The sequence below is a fragment of the Spinacia oleracea genome, chromosome 4, assembly GCF_020520425.1.
Source record: "Spinacia oleracea cultivar Varoflay chromosome 4, BTI_SOV_V1, whole genome shotgun sequence".
NCBI classification, from domain to species: domain Eukaryota; kingdom Viridiplantae; phylum Streptophyta; class Magnoliopsida; order Caryophyllales; family Amaranthaceae; genus Spinacia; species Spinacia oleracea.
Genome location: NC_079490.1, coordinates 133,840,157 through 133,860,112, shown reverse-complemented (window position 1 = coordinate 133,860,112; position 19,956 = coordinate 133,840,157). Strand labels below are relative to the sequence as shown.

Sequence of the window (19,956 nt, the reverse complement as noted above, 5' to 3'; positions counted from 1 at the left end):
TACAGACTTTGGAGCTTCCAAGGCTAAGCAACCTCAAAGAAACACATCCCGAGTCCTTAATTTAATTGGAGTACAAGAAGTAATTCCTAGATATATTTAAGTCACCCTCCAGCAATAAAAAGTCTCCCAAAATCTAGTTGGTGTTACAGGAAAAATATAGGTGCAAGTGCAACTGTTCTCAAAAAAGTTTTTGCATAATTAAATATACAGATTAAACTTAACAATTTGACTATTAAACTTCTCAATATCTAATAGCTACTTAAGGGGAAAAAACTAAAAAGAATACATGCAATGTTCAAAACCAAACTCTCTTCTACATAGGCGAAAATTCTTTCAACTTGGAAAGAGACTCAAGAATAAGGACTTCTCAGTTTTCCAAACCCTTTGACGAAGAATATTCTATTTAAGTTGCTGAAATCAAAAGGGATATCATAAGCAATTACGTAGGCATGCATTACTCAGTCAACTTGGACTTGTCAAAAATACTCCCTACGTCCCTTAAAGATTGTCTCATTTGATTTTCCACGGTCTCCAAAACATGACTTAAAACGTAAATATCTTTAATTCTATACGTGTAAAAAGTATAAAAGTTTGATATTCCGAAAATATATATTGAAACGAATATAACAAAACCCTGCATGACTATATTAATTCTTATAGGCTAATGATAATTCATGGTCAAAGTTTTCAAAGTTTGACCCAAAAAATATTGCAACGGGGCAATTCTTTTAAGGACGGAAGGAATAGCTCTAAGCCACTTTGGAGCATCTATAAATTCATAAATCTATAGTTCACTGTCTTATATCATCTCTCGATTGTCAAAATGGGTGCTAAACCTGAAGAACTTCACATAGTTTTCTTCCCATTCATGGCACATGGCCACATGATTCCAACCCTTGATATAGCGAGACTCTTTGCAGCTCGCAATAAAGTGAAGGTGACCATTATCACCACCCCTCTAAATGTCTCCACCTTCTCAAAGGTCATCCAAAGCAGCAAGGGAATTGAAGCCTCGATTAACATTGAGATATTCAGGTTTCCAGCAAGGGAAGCTGGCCTGGCTGAAGGACTCGAGAACATGGAACAAGTAATGAGACCTGAGTTTATCAACAAGTTTTTCAAAGCTGCAGATTTGCTAAGTGAGCAACTCGAGCAGTACTTGGAGAAGGTCAGACCCAACTGCCTTGTTGCTGACATGTTCTTCCCATGGGCAACTGATTGTGCAGCTAAGTTCAACATCCCTAGGCTAGTCTTCCATGGGTTTAGCTACTTTTCCCTTTGTGCTCAAGAAATTATCAGGCTACATGAGCCCTTTAAGAATGTGTCTTCTGACCAACAGACATTCCTTCTTCCTTCCCTTCCCCATGAGATACAGTTAACAGGACTGCAGATCTCGGAAGATTTAAGGAAAAGTGACGAAACGGAATTCAAAAGGAGAATGGATAAGATCAAGGAATCAGAGCTCGAGAGTTACGGAGTGATTGTTAACAGCTTTTATGAGTTGGAACCTGATTATGCAAATTTTTTCAGAAAAGAATTGGGGAGGAGGTCATGGAATATAGGTCCTGTTTCACTAAGCAACAAAAGCAAAGAGGAGTCAATAGATGAACACGAGTGCTTGAAATGGCTTAGCTCAAAGAAGCCTAATTCAGTAATTTACATTTGTTTTGGGAGCACAGTAAGCTTTATAGCTCCTCAACTGCATGAGATTGCAGTGGCTCTAGAAATCACAGGGCAAGAATTCATTTGGGTCGTGAGGAATAATGCAGACAATATAAGAAAGAATGAAGAGTGGTTGCCACCTGGATTCGAACAACGGACAGAAGGCAAAGGCCTGATAATAAGAGGATGGGCTCCACAGGTGTTAATCTTGGAGCATGAAGCCATTGGAGCTTTTGTGACTCACTGTGGCTGGAACTCAACACTAGAAGGGATTTCAGCTGGTGTACCAATGGTTACATGGCCTATTTTCGCTGACCAATTCTATAACGAAAAATTGGTGACTCAAATTTTGAAGACTGGCGTCCCTGTCGGGGCTAAAAAGTGGAGTAGAATTCCTTCAATAGAGTATCTCATCAACCAGGATGCTATACAGAAAGCATTGACAGAAATAATGGTGGGAAAAGAGGCAGAAGAGAGGAGAAACAGAGCAAAGAAGCTCAAGGAAATGGCATGGAAGGCTGTTGAAGAAGGTGGTTCTTCACAATCTGAAATAACAACATTGATAAAAGAATTAAGAAGTTATGATCCCTTCAAGAAGAACAATAGCATGTTAACAGTTTAAGTTTTAATTCTCTGTCCTATTTCCTCTGTAATTCATCATTGATGCAAATTATCATATCGCCATTTATGTTCAAAATCTGAAATTAGTTGTAAGCCAAGCAAATTATTGATTATTTGGTTGAATTCAAGAAAATTAACTATTTAGAAAACATCTAGTCCATTTTTTATGGACATCTATACTTTGAAAGGTCTTTCATCGAACAACAGCTCTACCTCTTCTAACACATCAAGGGTCTCTACTGAAAATATAAGCTAAACATCTCCTCCAAGTGTAAATGTGCGGCAATTCTAGAAGATCCTCAGCTAGAAAAATATTGAAGCATATTCACATCTCGCCTCCTAAGTGGAATAATTAAGCATTACTAATCACAATTCTCATTGGGGTACGGCAATTATTTAATTATATAATTGATTCAGGCTACATACCTCTCCCAAAAAAAGAAAAAAAAAATTAACAATTAAAAATAATTAGTCATATAATCACTACATAGAAAACGTGGAAGCATGTGGACCTAAAACTTTCTAACTTTTGTACCATGAAAACCACAATGTTAGTCATAGGATCCTACTCCAGATTCACTCAATCAAGTCTCATTGAAAAGTTTAGAAATAATTTGAAGGGACCAAGATTTGAACCTTCAACCTCTTGTTCAAGATATGAATATTGAACGTTGGACAACACAATTCCGTACCTACTATTAGTAGGTACTAACTCAAACAAAAATGTTTTAAGGCTTGCCCTAATGAAGATCCGCCCCTAGACTGTTAGACTTTATATACCTTTAAAAAAATTAAAAAAAAAAAAAAAAAAAAAACTATCCAGAATTCTGCTTTCATATGGTACTCCACCTCAAAAGCTTTGTGTAAGATTCTTGCCAATCATGACTCATGGCCAAATGAGTCCATACATTAGCAGTAATTTGACCTTTTGAACTTCTACTTGTCATTGAACTATTAGCATTTTCAACACCATTTACTATTTTCGCAATCTCTTCATCTCCAACCTCTTCCTTCAATGGTTTCTGTGGCCTTCCCCTTCTCTTAGATGCCGCAATGTTCTCCTCTTTCGCGTTCTCTACATCTTGAGCTGTAAACACAGTCGGCTTCTTGCCTTTTCCTTTATCTCTACCCCATAATCTAGAAACCAAAAATAAAAAAATAAACATACTATACGGAAAGTTAAGAATTGTGGAAACATGTGGACCTAAAAGTTCCTAATTTTTCCACAATGGTAGTCATAGATACCTACTCCAGATTTCGTCGATCAAATCTCACTAAGAACATTACAAATCTCAGACATAAACCTTCAACCAACCTCTTGTTCAAGACTAAACCACTACGCCACAACCTTTTACATACTCCCTTCGTTACGAAATAATGGGAACGGTTTCATAAGTAGGTGTTTCACAATAATATGGACATTCTACTTTATTCTATTTTTGGGTAGAAGGCCCACCATATTTATATCTATACAGACAGTAGGCGTTCATCTAGTCAGATAATCGCGGAGTTTCTACCACAGTTCTTCAACTTACTTCCAATCCCGTACATGAAGTTATCAATCTAAAGTTCATTCTTAGTTTCTTACTATCTCATCCCCCAACTCTCCAAAGTTCCAAGGTCAAAATCTGATCAGATATCAATATGGGGGATGAACCTCAACAGCTCCATGTAGTTTTGTTCCCATTCATGGCCCAAGGCCACATGCTTCCTATCCTTGACATCGCAGGGCTCTTTGCAGCTCGCGGTGTAAGGATAACCATTATCACAACCCCTCACAACATGCCCATCTTCACCAAGGCAATCGAAAACAGCAAGAACAGAGCTCCAATGATCAGCATAACTTTGTTCAGATCCCAGCACAAGAAGTTGGCCTTCCCGAAGGATGCCAGAACTTGGAGGAGGCATCGAAGCTTGGATTACTAACCAAGTTCTTAGAAGCTACAGAGATGCTAAGCAAGCAGCTAGAGCAGTACCTAGAGATGATAGTCTTCCACGCGACTGGCTTCTTTTCTCTTTGTGTGGGAGAGATTATTTGGCTAAACAAGCCCTACAAGAATGTCTCATGTGATGAGGAGCCGTTCTTTCTTCCTTGTATCCCACATGAGGTTCAGTTGACAAGATCACAGCTCCCAGAAAATGTGTGGAAAAATGAGGACACATATGTTAAAAGGATGTTAATTAGGAGCAGGGAGTCAGAGCTCAAGAGTTATGGGGTAATTGTTAACAGCTTTTATGAGTTGGAACCACACTATGCAGATATTTACAGGAAAGAACAGGAAAGGAGGGCATGGAATATAGGTCCTGTTTCCATGTGCAACAAAAGCATTGAGGATAAAGCTCACAGAGGCAAGCAGGCTTCAACTAATGAACACGAGTGTTTGAAATGGCTTAACTTTAAGAAGCCAGATTCAGTAATTTATATCTGTTTTGGAAGCCTTGCAAACTTTATAGGTCCTCAACTACACGAGATTGCAATGGCTTTAGAAGCCTCCGGACAAGAATTCATCTGGGTCGTGAGGACTCATAATGACAAAAAGAGTGAAGAATGGTTGCCACCAAAATTTGAACAACAGATGGAAGGGAAAGGTTTGATAATACGAGGGTGGGCGCCACAACTGTTGATCTTGGAGCATGAAGCCATAGGAGCTTTTGTGACTCATTGTGGGTGGAATTCAACACTGGAAGGGATCTCATCTGGAGTGCCAATGGTTACATGGCCTATTTTCGCTGAGCAATTCTATAATGAAAAATTGGTGACACAAATTTTGAAGACTGGCGTCCCTGTCAGGGCAAAAAAGTGGAGTAGGATGCCTTCAATAGAGTATCTCATCAAGCAGGATGCTATACAGAAAGCATTGACAGAAATTATGGTGGGAAAAGAGGCAGAAGAGAAGAGAAACACAGCAAAGAAGCTCAAGGAAATGGCATGGAAGGCTGTTGCAGAAGGTGGCTCATCATACTCTGACTTAAGTGCACTGATAAATGAGCTACAGGGTTATCACCTTCAAGCAAAAGAATTGCCATGATAACTTTCTGAGTTTCAACTGTCATTCTTACTTCTCTGTTTTCTATTTCCTACTTCCCTGTATATTTTCCTCTTTTATTTCTAGGAATGCAAATTTGTCATAAGTTTAATAACATGGAATGTATGGAGTTCCTAGACTCGTTCCTTTTCTGAAAGATGGTGAAGGAAACAATGGCAATACAATGTTTTAAGGGGTCTCTCTTGAAAATAAACAACCCCACCCTATCCAAGGTAAACGAGGGAAAATATTAGAAAACCATGTCAGAAAGGGGCTAAAGAACACCATGTCACATTTACTTTGCAAATATAGTACTCAAACTTTATTAGGAACAGCATTCAGCAAGCTACCTAGAAGAGACCTAAAGTACAAAAGAAGCACATCTACACTATGCATCATTTAAGACATGAAACAAACAAAGAAGCTAGCCACTCAATGCGTACATATAGTGCGTGGTATTCAGGTTCAAAAAAGCAGAGTAGCAGACCTCCACAAATGGCAAACTAAAAAGTTAGTGCTGGGTTCCTACCGATAGGCATGTAGAATGCAGATATGTTCAAAAAACACAGCAGTCATTATCATGTGAAATATTGATACAGCATTTCTACTCCTCAATTTTGAGTCATTGCAGAGGTTTCTCAAGCATGTGTGAAACCAAGAAAAGTGCAAGCTAAGAACTACTAATGAACTATATTAAGCAAAAAAAGAACCGATTTCATATATAGATTATAGCAAGTGAAGAAATATACAAGGCAGAAGTCACAAGCCACAGATCCTTAGCGCCAAAATCTTATCTTAAAACAACCTTCAACTTTTCCTGCACCACCTCTCTCACTTTCGACTGCATAGACAAAATATGAGCATAATTGATCAGCAAGTGGAAGCAAATTTTAGATAAAGTCCTTGATGCAGATCAAGGCTCCCTGTGAGAATCTTTACTGCTTTATTTATGTACCCTCTTGATTTTACCTTACTCATACAGTAGGGATTTTACAAGTGAGATTTTATTATTGTCTTCAATATCATTGAACTTATTTTAGGTCTGTTGGGCCTTTAAATAGTTTCTACGCTGTAAGGGTTAATTATTGGGCTATTTAGTTCATTAATTAATTGTTTAGGTATTCGGCTTGTATTTAAGTAGTAAACTAGGTCATTTAGTTTCCTTTTTCATGTTGGAAGGAACAAGACAACTTTAACCTTTAGCTATAAAAATAGGCTAGGGTTTTACATTGAAGAGAGATTTTTTTCATCATTCTTGTAGAGTTAAGTCTCCTGCCCATAAATTCTGCTATTAATGGTCTCCAAGCTAAAGATTATTCTTAGCAGTGACACCCCCTGGTGTCTTTCTAATATTATTTATTCATGACTTGTCATGGAAAAGACATATTCCTTCAGCGACATTTTAGGAAAGATGATGAGATCTAAGAATCCTGGCATTACAGGACGTTGATCATGCCATGCAGAAGATATACACTCTTTGAGCGGGATTTCAACCAGTAGCACATCTAAGCTCCTCTACCTATAGCTTAATGTTAGAGGTCCTTAATATTTACAAGTACAACAACCATACTTGCATTACCCAATATCACAAGAATGAGGGAAAATCTAGGGTCATATTTATTTATTCCACTTAAATAAAATAACGACAGCATCATCACAACCAGATATATACAACACATACCTGCAACTCGTTTATTTCCTCATCTGTAAGAGAACGCTCCATCGATCGATAAGTGATTCGATAGCAGTGACTTGTCATGCCTTTCTTATTGGTAAAATTATCAATCAATTGCACCTGAATAGGAAAAAAAAAACAAGTTCACAGATTGTTCTTAGGTACTATAACCTAATTTCTCATAAGCAAAGGAACATTATTACCACCAAGTCCCCCCCCCCCCCACAAACACACACAAAAAGCACAAAATAAAGAAAAAAGAACACCCCCCCCCCCCCCCCCTCACACACACACAGACAGTAGAGAAAGGACAAAGTCTGGGCCTCTCAGGTAGTGAGGTATTCTGGTTGTTGCAACAACGGGGGAACAGACTTTGGTAAAATATTTTGTTCATCGGCGCAATATACAATGTCCTGCGTAAATGTATATGATAACAGATAACGTATCTTCATCACGAGCACGTGTTTTTCTTCCTAAGTTTTCATTAAGACCTCTAGAGGTAGTAATGAGTGGTAACGGAAAGTTATGAAGAAAAACACATATTTCGGATGAAGATTCATAACCAGATTCATCCGAACAAGACATTCCATGAAATTGACAAACGCATTATCACTACCACAATTTATAACTTTGTATCGAACCATATCTATCACTTAGCAGGAAAATGATCATCCATAGGCTTCCTGGACATTAAAGACAGATATTTTAGGTGTTTGGGCCATTCCCAGTAAACCTATCCTGGGTTGAATACCAGTGAAGGTGCACCAACCATGATGTAAATGTTGGTCAAATGAGAAGTTCAGAACACTGCCTTCACTATTTGAAAGGTGCTGGAGAATGGGGGATGGAGTGGGCACCTTTCCTCAAATGTTAACGTAAGCACCTAAACTTTCAGTTAGCAAGTAGCATCAAAAAAAAAATCACATAACCCGTATATTCAACAGGTGAATAACAGGTCCTTCAATGCAACACTCAGAAAGCACAAATGATACAATAATCACATCGACCAAGTGCTATCTTCTAATGAATTACATAAGCTGGCTATTGCAGACCTTTTAGAAACAATTCAACCATAGACATGCATAAAACATGGTGAAAATGGGAGTTACTTTTCACTGTTGTGAGAAGTCTGGGGATATCAGTTCACTATTGAATGTTGAGTACAAATGACCCGAATGAAGCAATACCAAAAATCAAAATAATTCAGAAATGGACAATTCCTGGAATTACAGCCCCAATAGTTGTAGCTTGCGCAATAGGAAATATGCATCCCATAAAGACTTACACCTCGTATCTCCAAAAGAGTTTAGCCCTTCAAATTTACAATTAAATGTAATAATTACGGAATCCCTAGGAAATTCTCAACGGAGAAACAAAAGTGCATAATTCTGACTCCAGCAAAAGAAATAGACAATAAAAACATTGAGTTAGCCAGCCACCTTCACAGCAAACGGGTGAAGTGGTCTTGTTAGAAAGTAGTGACTAAACAGAAAGGAATAACAACTCTTGGGGAAAAGGAGATGGATGTATACCTCTTCTGCGAGATCTCCGGCAATGCCTCGGACCACTTCACATAAGTTGTTCTCGGTAAATGCCTCACTTATCCAAAAACTTACGTCTTTGTAACAAGGAGGGAACTACAGATACAAAGCCATTCAAATTCAAGCAGCAGCAAATTCAGTCTTATGAAACAATGATAAAAGAAACCATTTACAACTAAAGATTCAGAACAATGAAATAAAATTATTTGCCGAGAAGGAACTTTGGTATAGCATACTTTATAGCCTTTAACTTCAAAAGAACCATAATCAATCTTATTCTTACAGAAGCAATTTTTATAATTGCATCCCAAAAAGCTTTTTTGCCTTCTAAATTGCCTAAATCACTTAAATCTCCAAAGCCTCAAGGCCTTCAATCACCTGCTTTGAAGCATAAGCCAAATTCTTTGAATTGTACACTTTATTCAGATTTTAACTCCCTTTAACAGCAAGAAAGCAGTTTTTGAAATGCACATCAAATTTTCCAACGACTGTTCTTTCACTAGGAAAAAATGAAATGACGATAAAAAATCTACATCAGCATACACCAGATCTCAAATATATGAATTTTTTGGTTGCATTACCTTTGAAAATGGCTTAAACTTAACACCAAGCTGGCCTTTAGTGAACTGTAAAATTCAAACCCAGTCAGCACAACCACATTATATACAGAAAATAGGATAGTGTTTTAACAATGACAGAAAATTTCACAGGAAGAAAAATTATTCACTGGGGATCTAGTTAACCAAGACCTGAGAAGTAAACCGCTTATCGCTTGACCAGAAAAGTCGAATGTCAGGTATGTCAAATAAGACCATGGCTAGCCTCTCCAGTCCCAAACCAAAAGCCCAAGCATAGTTTTCTGTTTTACCACTTCTTTTTAGTATCTCTCGCTCCATTACCCCACAGCCCAATACTTCCAACCACTTCTCCTGCTCAGAACAATCACAGAAACCAGAATATAACAGATGCAAAGTCAATAACAGAGAACCCAATAACTCATCACAGAAAGAAAAAAACACCGTTCAAATAAGAAATACTCCCTCTATCCCGTAATACCTTACTCGTTTTGACTTCTTTACTGTTCATGTGCTTACTTTGACGGCATTTTTATAAAATATATAAATAACAAATGTTACTATAAAAATATTTGTTGGATTATTTTCAATGTATATTTTTGAATCTCAATTGTATAATTTTTTGTGAATGTATTACTTAAGACATCAATGGTCAATGTAGTTTGTTGGCAAACTGGGTCAGGTATCATGATGGAACTCATGGAAGTAGGAGAGTAGAAATTAACAGTGAAGGAATATTTGTATTTTCACCTCAATCAATGAGGTCATACATTTTGACATTCATATCCACAACAAGAGGTATAGGAAACAGCAGTTGCAATGTAAAACTTTCTAGGATTCTGATTCAAATCTTATTAAATCTAAGATTTTAAAGGCTAATGGAGAACAAATACCAGTACCAGAGAAAAACAAATAGTCACCCTTGTTGTCAAGGATAAAATGCAGGAAACTTATTTTGCAGTCGCCCTTGCTACATTATCCTTCTATAGGTATTTTCCTGTTTGTTAATTCCCGTTTACAAGGGGTAGTTTAGTCAAGTACTTTATTCGTGTTTGCTATGGTTTTTGACAAAGATATCTATTCAGCAAATAAATAACATTTTTATTTATCAATATGCATGGTACTATGGTAGTAGACCATTAAGAACAGTTTTTCTTTAAATTTTGGCTACTTGCTCGATCTACTCATTTCTATCGTTTCAATTCTAGATTGCAGTGTTTTGCAGAACTGAAATGCAGGCAAAAGTCCAAAAAGGTTATTTGTAACCAATGATACTCTCTCCGTTCCTTTTTGTTCTAGTCACATACGTTGGAATCTTGTTTTTAGGTAAATATGGAAAATATGAGGGGTGTACGAAAAAGTGAATAAAGAGAGATGGAGTAAAAAGGTAGGTATATGCAAGGAAAAAACAAACAAAGAGTGAATGGAAAGGCGTAAATATTGTGGGAAAAAGAGGGTAAGTGGTAAAATTTATAGACCAGGAATAGAATAAATCAAACAGAAGGAGTGCATAATACATGAGAAAGGACAGCCATATGTACCTGGAAAAATATTTCAAGTTCAAAAGATGGACTAGTGAAAGGAAAATAAGTATCAACCCAACGCATCTCAACAGCACCTGCACATAGCACATGGGATCATAATAGGTCTGCAACTAGAAACATATCAAAGGTAACACGGTATAGATTCAAAAACAAATTACAACAGTTATTAATATCTGTGTACCAACCAGTGGCGGTGCCAATAGGGGTTAAATCTGGAAAAAAAAAATGTATATTCAATTGCACGCTCTACTGATAATGATGAACAGAGATAGCTCAGTGGTCCAGTTCCCACTCTAATTATCAACTAGACACGGGATCAATCCCTAGCCAAACTCCTTTCACCTTTTTATATTTTTATGATAATTTTCAACTCGTTTAATACCTACTGCGAAGGTTAATCGATGTAGAATGCTGATGCTCTTGCATCTTTGAAAGACTTTATGTGGGCCCTTGCATACTTGTTATGCCAGATTTTGCTTTAGTAATAGTCATACTTAGACCAACCCAAATAGTTGAGCATAAAAAGGACTATATTCCAATGTTAAAAGAACCACAACTTTGAGAACCACAACTTTGAAAACAACAACAACAACAACAAAACCTTAGTCCCAAATGATTTGGGGTCTGCTAAAGTGAATCGACATAGGAGATCGTCAATGTGACCAATCAAACAAGACAGGAGCGGGAAGTAAAAAGAATAAACAAGAAAGAGGGGGAAAGTAAAAGTAATGAAAGTAAAATAAGAGGTAAATAATTTATAAAAATATTATAATGGATAGTAAAAATAAGTAAAGTTTAAAATGAGAAAAATAAAAATAAATACAATAAGTATATTTGAAAATAGCATATAAAAATTAGCCTTGAAAAAAAAGAACAAAAAAAAAACGTCCACAAAAGGTTTGCAAAACGCAAGAAGTAAATTAAGAGAGTCAAAATAGAAGATGTATAACTCAAATAACGTCATCAACGTATATTCTCTCCCTCCACTCTGTCCTATCCAACGCCATATTTTCCTCAATCCCAATTAGGCTCATATCATGCACAATAACCTTCCTCCAAGTTTTCTTAGGTCTTCCCCTACCCCTTGCAATCCTATCACTTTGCTACCCTTCTAACCTCCTAACCAGGACATTACTTGATCTTCTTCTTACATGTCCAAACCATCTTAAAAGATTTTCCATCATCTTAAACTCAATCGGTGCAACCCCTTTCATCCTAATAATCTCATTCCTCAATCGATTCTTTCATGTATGGCCACACATCCAACGTAACATGCACATCACCGCCACATTCATCTTATGCACGTTTCACTGCGTGCTGTATAAAAACGCCGAACGAATTGTCGTGTGGTAGAGTTTTCCCTTCAATCTTTGTGGCATGCCTGGATCACATAGGAACCCCGTGGGTCCGTGGCACTTTTCCACTTCAACAAACCTGTTTTGATTCTATGAACCACATCCCCATCCAATTCCCTATCCTTTTGGGTAATAGATCCTAAATAGCGAAACATCTCAGAACCTTGGACAATTTTCCCATCTAAGGTAATCGCCCCGGTTTCCCTATCTCTCTGTTTTGGACTCCACTAAATTTACACTCCATATATTCCATCTTGTTTCTACTCGACCTAAAACCACGAGATTCCAATGTTTATCTCCATAACTCCAACTTAGTTTCCACTGCTTTGGTTTCATCAATCAACACAATATCATCTGCAAACATCATGCACCAGGGTATACCATCTTGAATTGACCTCGTCAATTCGTCCATGACTATAGCAAAAAGGAAAGGGCTAAGTACGAAACCTTGATGTACTCGAATGAAATGCGCTAACAATTTCCAATAGCAGCCTGTCACACACACACATGTGACACACAACACTGAAGAATAAGATAAAAAAGAGGAAGCTTTGACTTCACCACAGAAAGTGTACGGATACAAATAAACAGCAACTTGAGGCTACAACTCTTCAACAATGACTTTAGGTCACAACTCTCACAAGTTACTACAAATTACACAATAGTTTTTCTCTCTCTTCTACTCTTCTATTTAAGCACTAAGGCTGATTCCTCCTAGTACATGGCATTTAATGTTTATTGCTATGTTGTTGCTTTGTCCACTAGTGTGTCAACGGCTCCTTTCACTTCTCTTGCCTTGTGTTGTGTTGGTTGCCTTTCTGCAATAGTTGTTGCCTTGCCTCAACTCTTCTTCTGCTTCCTGTTGTACACCAATTTACACCAATTTGACAGGTGGACGGCTAGGATGATTCATTACATTACACCGATCCCAAAGACACACCTTGTCCTCAAGGTGGAAGCTTGGGAATCAACTGTTGAGCAGGTTTGCTTCCTTCCTCCCACGTGGCATCAAAGATTGGTAGCCCCCTCCATTTAATCAGAACTTTTGTGGTGGTTGTCTCCCCTTTTGTTGTACTACGCACCTCCAACAACTCTTCTGGTTCTACCATCAACTCCAGCTCATGAGTCAATTGCTTGGGAATGGAGGGTGAAGTTTCTTGTGCTCCTACAGCTCTTCTCGACACATGAAAAACAGGGTGCAATTTACAATTGGGGGGGGGGGGGGGGGGGGGGGGGGGGGGGGGGGGTGACCTGAGTTTATACGCCATTGTTCCCACCTACCTTTTGTATGACCTCAAATGGTCCATAGCTTCTCATTAGGCCTTCTAGCCAATGACCAATTTCAGCTGGTTGTTGTAATTTCAGCAGCACCGTATCTCCTACCTCAAAATGCTCTTCTCTCCTCTTTTTATCTGCATTGTTTTTCATCACCTGTTGGGCCTTGAGCAGGTTGTGCCTAAGTTCATCCAAGACAAGATCACGTTCATGAAGTTGTTCTTCCACGTTGCCCACTAATGTCTGGCCAGCTCCTACGCGGCAGTGTTTTGGCGGGTCGCGGAATGGAGTCATGCCAGTGGAGAGGTGAGTTGAAGTATTATAGGAGTACTCTGCCTATGCCAACCAGCGTGCCCAAGTCTTCGGTTTTTCCCCAACAAAACACCTCAAATATGTCTCAAGCCCCTTGTTCACATTCTCTGTTGCCCGTCAGTTTGAGGATGATAAGCAGCGCTTCTTTTCAGCTCCATACCTTGTAGCCTATAGAACTCCTTCCAGAAGACACTAAAAATTACTCGATCCCGGTCAGAAACAATCGAAGAGGGAACCCATGCAGCTTGACTACCTCGCGGATGAAAGTGTTAGCGACGTAGAGAGCTGTGAATGGATGTTTAAGACCAAGAAAATGAGCATACTTTGATAATCTGTCCACCACCACTAGGATAGCGTCCACTCCTTTAGACAACGGAAATCCCTCCACAAAATCCATCGAGATGTCCTCCCACACGGCTGTAGGTATGGGTAAGGGTTGAAGTAGGCCGGTTGGAGAACGTTGTGAGTGTTTGTTCTCCTAGCAAGTGAGACATTGTTACACATAAGTAGTGCTAACTCCCTCATCATGTCCTTGATGATATCAACATACTTCCTCGGAATTCCTTTCCTACTTAATGCCCACCAAAGAATTTCCCTCGGTACTTTGTGATACGCCTTCTCCAAATCAATGAAAACCATATGTAAATCATTTTTCTTATCTCGATAATTCTCCATTAGTTGTCTTATAAGATGAATGTCCTCCATAGTCGATCTCCCGGCATAAATCCAAACTGGTTCTTCGAAATCTTCACACTTCTCTTCGACCTTTGCTCAATAATTGTCTCTCGCAGTTTCATAGTATGACTCATTAGTTTGATTCCTCGACAGTTGGCACAATCTTGGACGTCACCCTTGTTCTTGTACAAGGGGATAATAGTACTTTTCCTCCACTCCAATGGCATCCTATTAATTCCCCAAATCTTGTTGAAAAGTGTTGTTAACCATACAACCCCTCTCTCTCTCTAAAGCATCTCCGGACTTCAATAGGTATGCCATCGGGCCCCACAACTTCGATAGGTATACCACAACTTTGAAAGGCAATAGAAATTCATAAAATATGCCATTTGCATCGTCTCACGGTCTGTATGTAAAGCCTTCTCTAATGTTCAAGTTTTAGGTTGAACTTTACTATTCCATTCTGAGTCTTCCTTATCTCGACATGATAGATAGGTGATGTAACATTTTGTTCATGACAGCATTACAAACTGTACATGTGCTCAAATGATAACTGCACAACTAGCCCATCATTTTTGTGTCGGTTAAAAAGGTTTAGGAGGCTGTAAATTGGGTTTAATAATATAAATATGTCATATTAGATATAAAATCAAAATTGGTTACTACAAGTAGGGGTGTTCAAAAATACCCGACTCGCATTATCCGACCCGTTGACCCGCTGACCCGGCAAAATTTAACCGGGTAATTGATTGATTTTTTAAATTTTAAATAACAGAAAACTGGGTCGGGTCATGGGCCTTTTTTTTAAAATATACGGGTACCCAAAAACCCGCTAAGATGGGTATGTCGTTAGTCACAGGGTAGGGTTTGGTGGACTTTGGTCATTTTTTTGCACACAGCCGCACATCTTTCTCACTCCCACTCACAGACACCAACTCCTCTCTCTCTCTCTCCTCTTTGATGATCTTCAATTGTACCCGACGACAAAACAGACCACAAGGAGGAAAGTGAGTAACTGATGCAGAAGTTCCCCAACAATATCTACTATCACCGTGACTCTTAGTCGGTTAGTCGTGTTCGATCATCCTTCGATTTTGGCCGCTAAAATCCTTTCATAAATAGTATAAAACGATTGTCCATCTCTCTTTCTGTATCTTCTCTATCTATCTCCATTATCTCATATGTAGTGTTGAATATGTAGCTTAATTTTTAAAGTTCAATTGATGCTTTTGATAATTTGCTGTAATAATTACTTTAAAGGTCTTATTAATTTGGGTACTCTTGTGCAATCCACTTCTAACTTGGTATAATACCCACTTTTGGGTTGACACTTATCAGATTTGCGCAATTTTTAAGTTATGGAAACAAGTTTCTTTGTATAATTTGGTAAGTGCTCCAACTTTGAGTACCCTGAGAACGGAAGAAGTAAAGAAAATAGTATGAAGTAACAAATCCGGGTACCTATGACCCGACCCGGAAAATCAGGTACCCGCAATTACGGGTACCTGGTTTTTCCGGGTCGTGTCATGGGCCGATTTTTTTGTTACCCGCAAATGCGGGTACCCGCTTTTTTGGGTAATGAACACCCCTACCTACAAGGACAGTATCATACTATCAGATTGAATTTCAAGTGTATGGAAGAGGATTACATCAAAATCCACAAAATAATCTAAGGGGAGATCAATATAACAAAAGATATTACATAGGTCAATATATTTCACACAATAAATAAAATAAAAACTACTAAAGCTGAGAGTCTGAGACAAACTTGAGACAAACTTTACAGTACCTAAGGAGGTAAATTCTAGGATACAACAAATAGGGGATGAATCAGCATAACAGCTAGAAGTAGCTCCTCTAGAATATGAGATATCTAGGGTTTCAAGGGAAACTAAGGAGAAATATAGAAAAATGAACGCGGTTTTAAATTCCAACTTGGTAGAAGGTCAAGGAGGGGAAGAGAAGGCAGAGTATGTTGATGGAACTTTTAAACAAGGATTTGTAGATCATTCACCTAGGTTCTTCAGTGTGAATTATGACGCTCAAAAGTCCATCATTAACACAAGAATTTCAGTGGAGGTTGTTCTTCTGCACAAAAGCTGATTCTTACTATCATTTGGTATTTTGGTTTATCCATGTCCTTCAACTAATACGGGGATTATTCCCATCATACATGTATCTAATAAGATCTAATTTAACACTCATGACAAACAAATAAATTAAGTATATTTACCAAATAAGTGTCTTGCCAACCCCTCCAAACATGTCTTCAAATCCTGAGCTGTATAGGTTGTAGCATCCAGGCCAGATGACTCCCAATCTTCAGGGGAAAATACTCGAACACCTTCCATCTGTAACCATAGTACAACGAAAAAATGTGAAGTAGCTCAATAAGCCGATATAAAAACACAATTCTAAGACCACAGAATAAGAACCTGATGGAAAACTGGGTAGTGCGTAGAGTCAATAGAGTCTCTACGATAGACATCTCCAGTAACAAGGAAATGAGTGTGTCCACTCCTTAGTATTTCAGCTTGATGAGCACTAGTATGACACCTCAAAACAGTTTGGGAGTCAACATAGTACGTATCATTATAACTCCTGCTAACATGATCAGCGGGAACCAAGACATCATCAAAATTCTGCAAGGATAGATTCTAACGTTTATATAGATTCACAGCGTACAACTTAAAGATACTGACTGAAATAATTAGATGGAAAAACTGAATAAAGAAAAGAAAACGACAACAAAAATAAACATCCTCTGCATATATTAATAATCTTGCTCATAGTTCTTTCATTTTTTACCTTATTGATTAATGAGGTGTGATGCGAAGGACCTGTGGTATATTCATTTAGAAAGATCTGGTATTGACAGCCTAATTTTTCAGTTTACTACCTAGGTGGGCCCTTATAACAGCATAGCCTCCCAGCCTCCGCATTAACAAGTCTGATAAAGCTCTGTTATGAATTTAATCAATCCAAATAAGTTGTTTTTTTTGTTGGGGGGGAGGGGAGGCTAAATTAACATATAGACGCCTTTGAGCAGGGAGATAGATGATCCCCAGATTATAGTAATGGGTGTGCTTGAACATCAGAACATGCAAGGAGAGCGACCTGATCATGGATGTCGACTTAAAAAGAAAGACAACATTTATTCATTCACCTGAACAAAAGCATGAAATCGGGACAACATAATGACACCAGCATGTGTAAAATCAGGCGTGCAGAAACTTCTCATTGAGCATCTAAAATTCAAGGACATACCGCTATCACGGGAACAATTGGACAAAGATCTTCGAATTTTTCAAATTTGTTAGAATAATTCGCATCGAAATAATCATAGATTGCGTTCTTCAATATGCCAAGTGGGTGTTGATCTCTCCTATGTAGTTGCATTCCAAGTTTTGTGAAGATTGTATCAGGGACATTGTTTGTAGGATCATCGCGCACCACATCTGAATCCCCATCAAATAGATTAGTGAATTCGGAAAATGCAAAAACTTGAAGTCTTCGATCACATCATACGGTAACCACTTAACTTCTCTTGTATGTAAAGTAACAACTGAAACTCAGTAGTAAGCTTACAACACTTGAAGTATTTCAAAAGAGTGGTTTTATAGCGCATAATTGTTCAATTCTTTTCACTTCCCTCTAAAACCCTTCTATGGATATTAACAATAACAAGAAATTCGATATTTATGGTTAATTCTGAATGTAAATAGACCAGATGACACACCAACGTACAGATTACCCATTTATCAAATTCAATTCATCTGATGAAATCATACACTAACCCAAATTCCAGTAACTACCCATAAAATATAATTAAAAAAAAAAATACAGGAAATCCCAAAATTAAAAAGTAACAATTAAACTGAAAGAAGAAGTAATTGTGGGAAATGGGTAGTAACCTTCTTTGGAAATCTTAACGCCGCCAACCTCCAACGCGGATGCCGCCATCACTGGTTGTCGCCATTTCTTGGTGCGGAGGTTGTCGGAGGAAACGGCGGATGTGGTGGAGAAAGCGAAGGCAGCAACGCGATTTCTACAGAGGAAGAGTGAAGGTTTAGAGAGGAAGGTAGAGTGAACGAGGGAGATGGCAGCAGCCATTGCTGTGGTGGTAGCAGAGTTGGTTTGAGCAGCTGCACACAGTTTTCGCAGGCAGATTGATTGGATAAGCATTTTTTTATGAGATGGTTTTGATGGTGAAATTTGACAAAGAAATGCTTCTGGTGCTGTTTAGGGGGTGATTATACTTAAGTGGCCATTAATTAACCCAAAGTAGTACTATAATTTCCAAAGACATAAGACATTACCGAGGAAGTCCAAATACATGCCTGGCATGTATTGGCAAATACATGCCAACCCCAAAAAAAAAGATAAATGTAATTGTGAAATAATTTTGGGGGAAATGGAAAACGGAATAGTGAAATTGTAATACGGGATGGTGATTTGGCATTGCTGAGTTGGCAATCATTAAACCCCTATCTTTTAGTTCTTCTTTCTTACTGAGTGTTGGGTTCCAAATCGCAGAACACCATTTTCGAACACCACCAATTCTTCGAACTCATTTTCGAACACCACCATAATTCATCCAAAAAAAAAAATCAAACCCATTTTTTTCTTCTTGTTCTCCTCTTTTTCTTCATCCACGTTTGTTGAGATATTATTTGGGGGTTGCTCCATAATGTCAATTTCGGAAATGGAGGGCATTGGTGACGAAAATGGTGAAGGTAGTCGCGAGGTTGAAGGAGAAGAGGAAGAAGAAGACTTCATATGGAGGTATGAACCACAATCCTCCTCCGACGAAGAGGTATGAATCTAGATCTGTTCTATAAATTATCCAATTGATTTTTCATGGAAATGGCACTCATATGTTTCTGGAAATGGCATTCAATGGCACTTCACTCCAATTTTTGATATTTTATGGATTTTGTAGCAATCATGTGTTAGGGATTTGTAAAATCTGATTGTTTTTCGTTATTTGAAATTTATTGCGATTGGTTAATGTGTTGATTGGTATTAATCTATTGGTTTGTTGGTATGAATTTATTGATTTACTGAATTTATTGATTTACTGAATTTGTTGATTGTTGAATTAATCATTAAAATGAATGATTAAATGCATTAATTAATCATTAAAATTAATACTGAACTTGGAAATGATGCTAATTAATGATGTAAGATTATAAATTTGATGGTAATTAATAATAATGTAAGATTTCCAAAAAGATTATAAAGGATGATTTTTTTGAGCATTATATTGGTGTGTGTTCTGGTTTGGAATTTTTTGGAATTGGTTGGTTGACATTGGTAATTGTGATGGGGGTTGGCTTTAATGTAATTGTAGGAGGGTGATGAGGATTGTTTCACAACCCCAAAAAAGCGAATGGTAGTAACTGCCTACGGGGAAGAGGAGGAAGTTCTTGAATTGAAGGTTGGTATGGTGTTTCCTTGTTGGGAGGAGATTGAAGAACAGTTTAGGGGGTATGCCAAACAAAAGGGTTTTGGTATTGCCCGTCGTTGTGGTACGGTGAAATTTGTGGTTGGTTCTGATAAAGAGAAAGGAATCGGGAAAGAGAAGCGTAATTGTTTGTGGACTTGTGAGTGCTATGGTGTGCCGGAAAGAAGGCGCAAGGCATCCGATTCACTCCATGAAGTAATTGGGAGTGGGGTACGCAAGTCTAAGAAA

General features: G+C 38.1%; 2 protein-coding genes and 1 pseudogene across 2 annotated transcripts; 2 read left to right on the top strand and 1 right to left on the bottom strand.

Annotated features, from left to right (window-relative positions):
- The first annotated feature begins 779 nt into the window (after positions 1 to 779).
- On the top strand, positions 780 to 2,376 carry LOC110790835 (scopoletin glucosyltransferase). Its single transcript, XM_021995601.2, has one exon. It carries the CDS (start codon positions 824 to 826, stop codon positions 2,282 to 2,284), a length of 1,461 nt encoding a protein of 486 aa, XP_021851293.2. The 5' UTR covers positions 780 to 823; the 3' UTR covers positions 2,285 to 2,376.
- Positions 2,377 to 3,835: 1,459 nt separating this feature from the next.
- On the top strand, positions 3,836 to 5,312 carry LOC110790836 (scopoletin glucosyltransferase-like; annotated as a pseudogene).
- A 550-nt stretch (positions 5,313 to 5,862) lies between these two features.
- On the bottom strand, positions 5,863 to 18,500 carry LOC110790837 (phenylalanine--tRNA ligase, chloroplastic/mitochondrial). The gene is made up of 10 exons (XM_021995602.2): positions 18,176 to 18,500; positions 17,529 to 17,719; positions 16,697 to 16,903; positions 16,495 to 16,612; positions 10,642 to 10,718; positions 9,275 to 9,454; positions 9,107 to 9,151; positions 8,517 to 8,621; positions 6,991 to 7,104; positions 5,863 to 6,150 (listed from the first exon to the last, which is right to left on the bottom strand). The coding sequence occupies exons 1-10, from the start codon at positions 18,444 to 18,446 to the stop codon at positions 6,100 to 6,102; spliced, it is 1,359 nt and encodes a 452-aa protein (XP_021851294.1). The 5' UTR covers positions 18,447 to 18,500; the 3' UTR covers positions 5,863 to 6,099.
- Between the last annotated feature and the right edge of the window lie 1,456 nt (positions 18,501 to 19,956).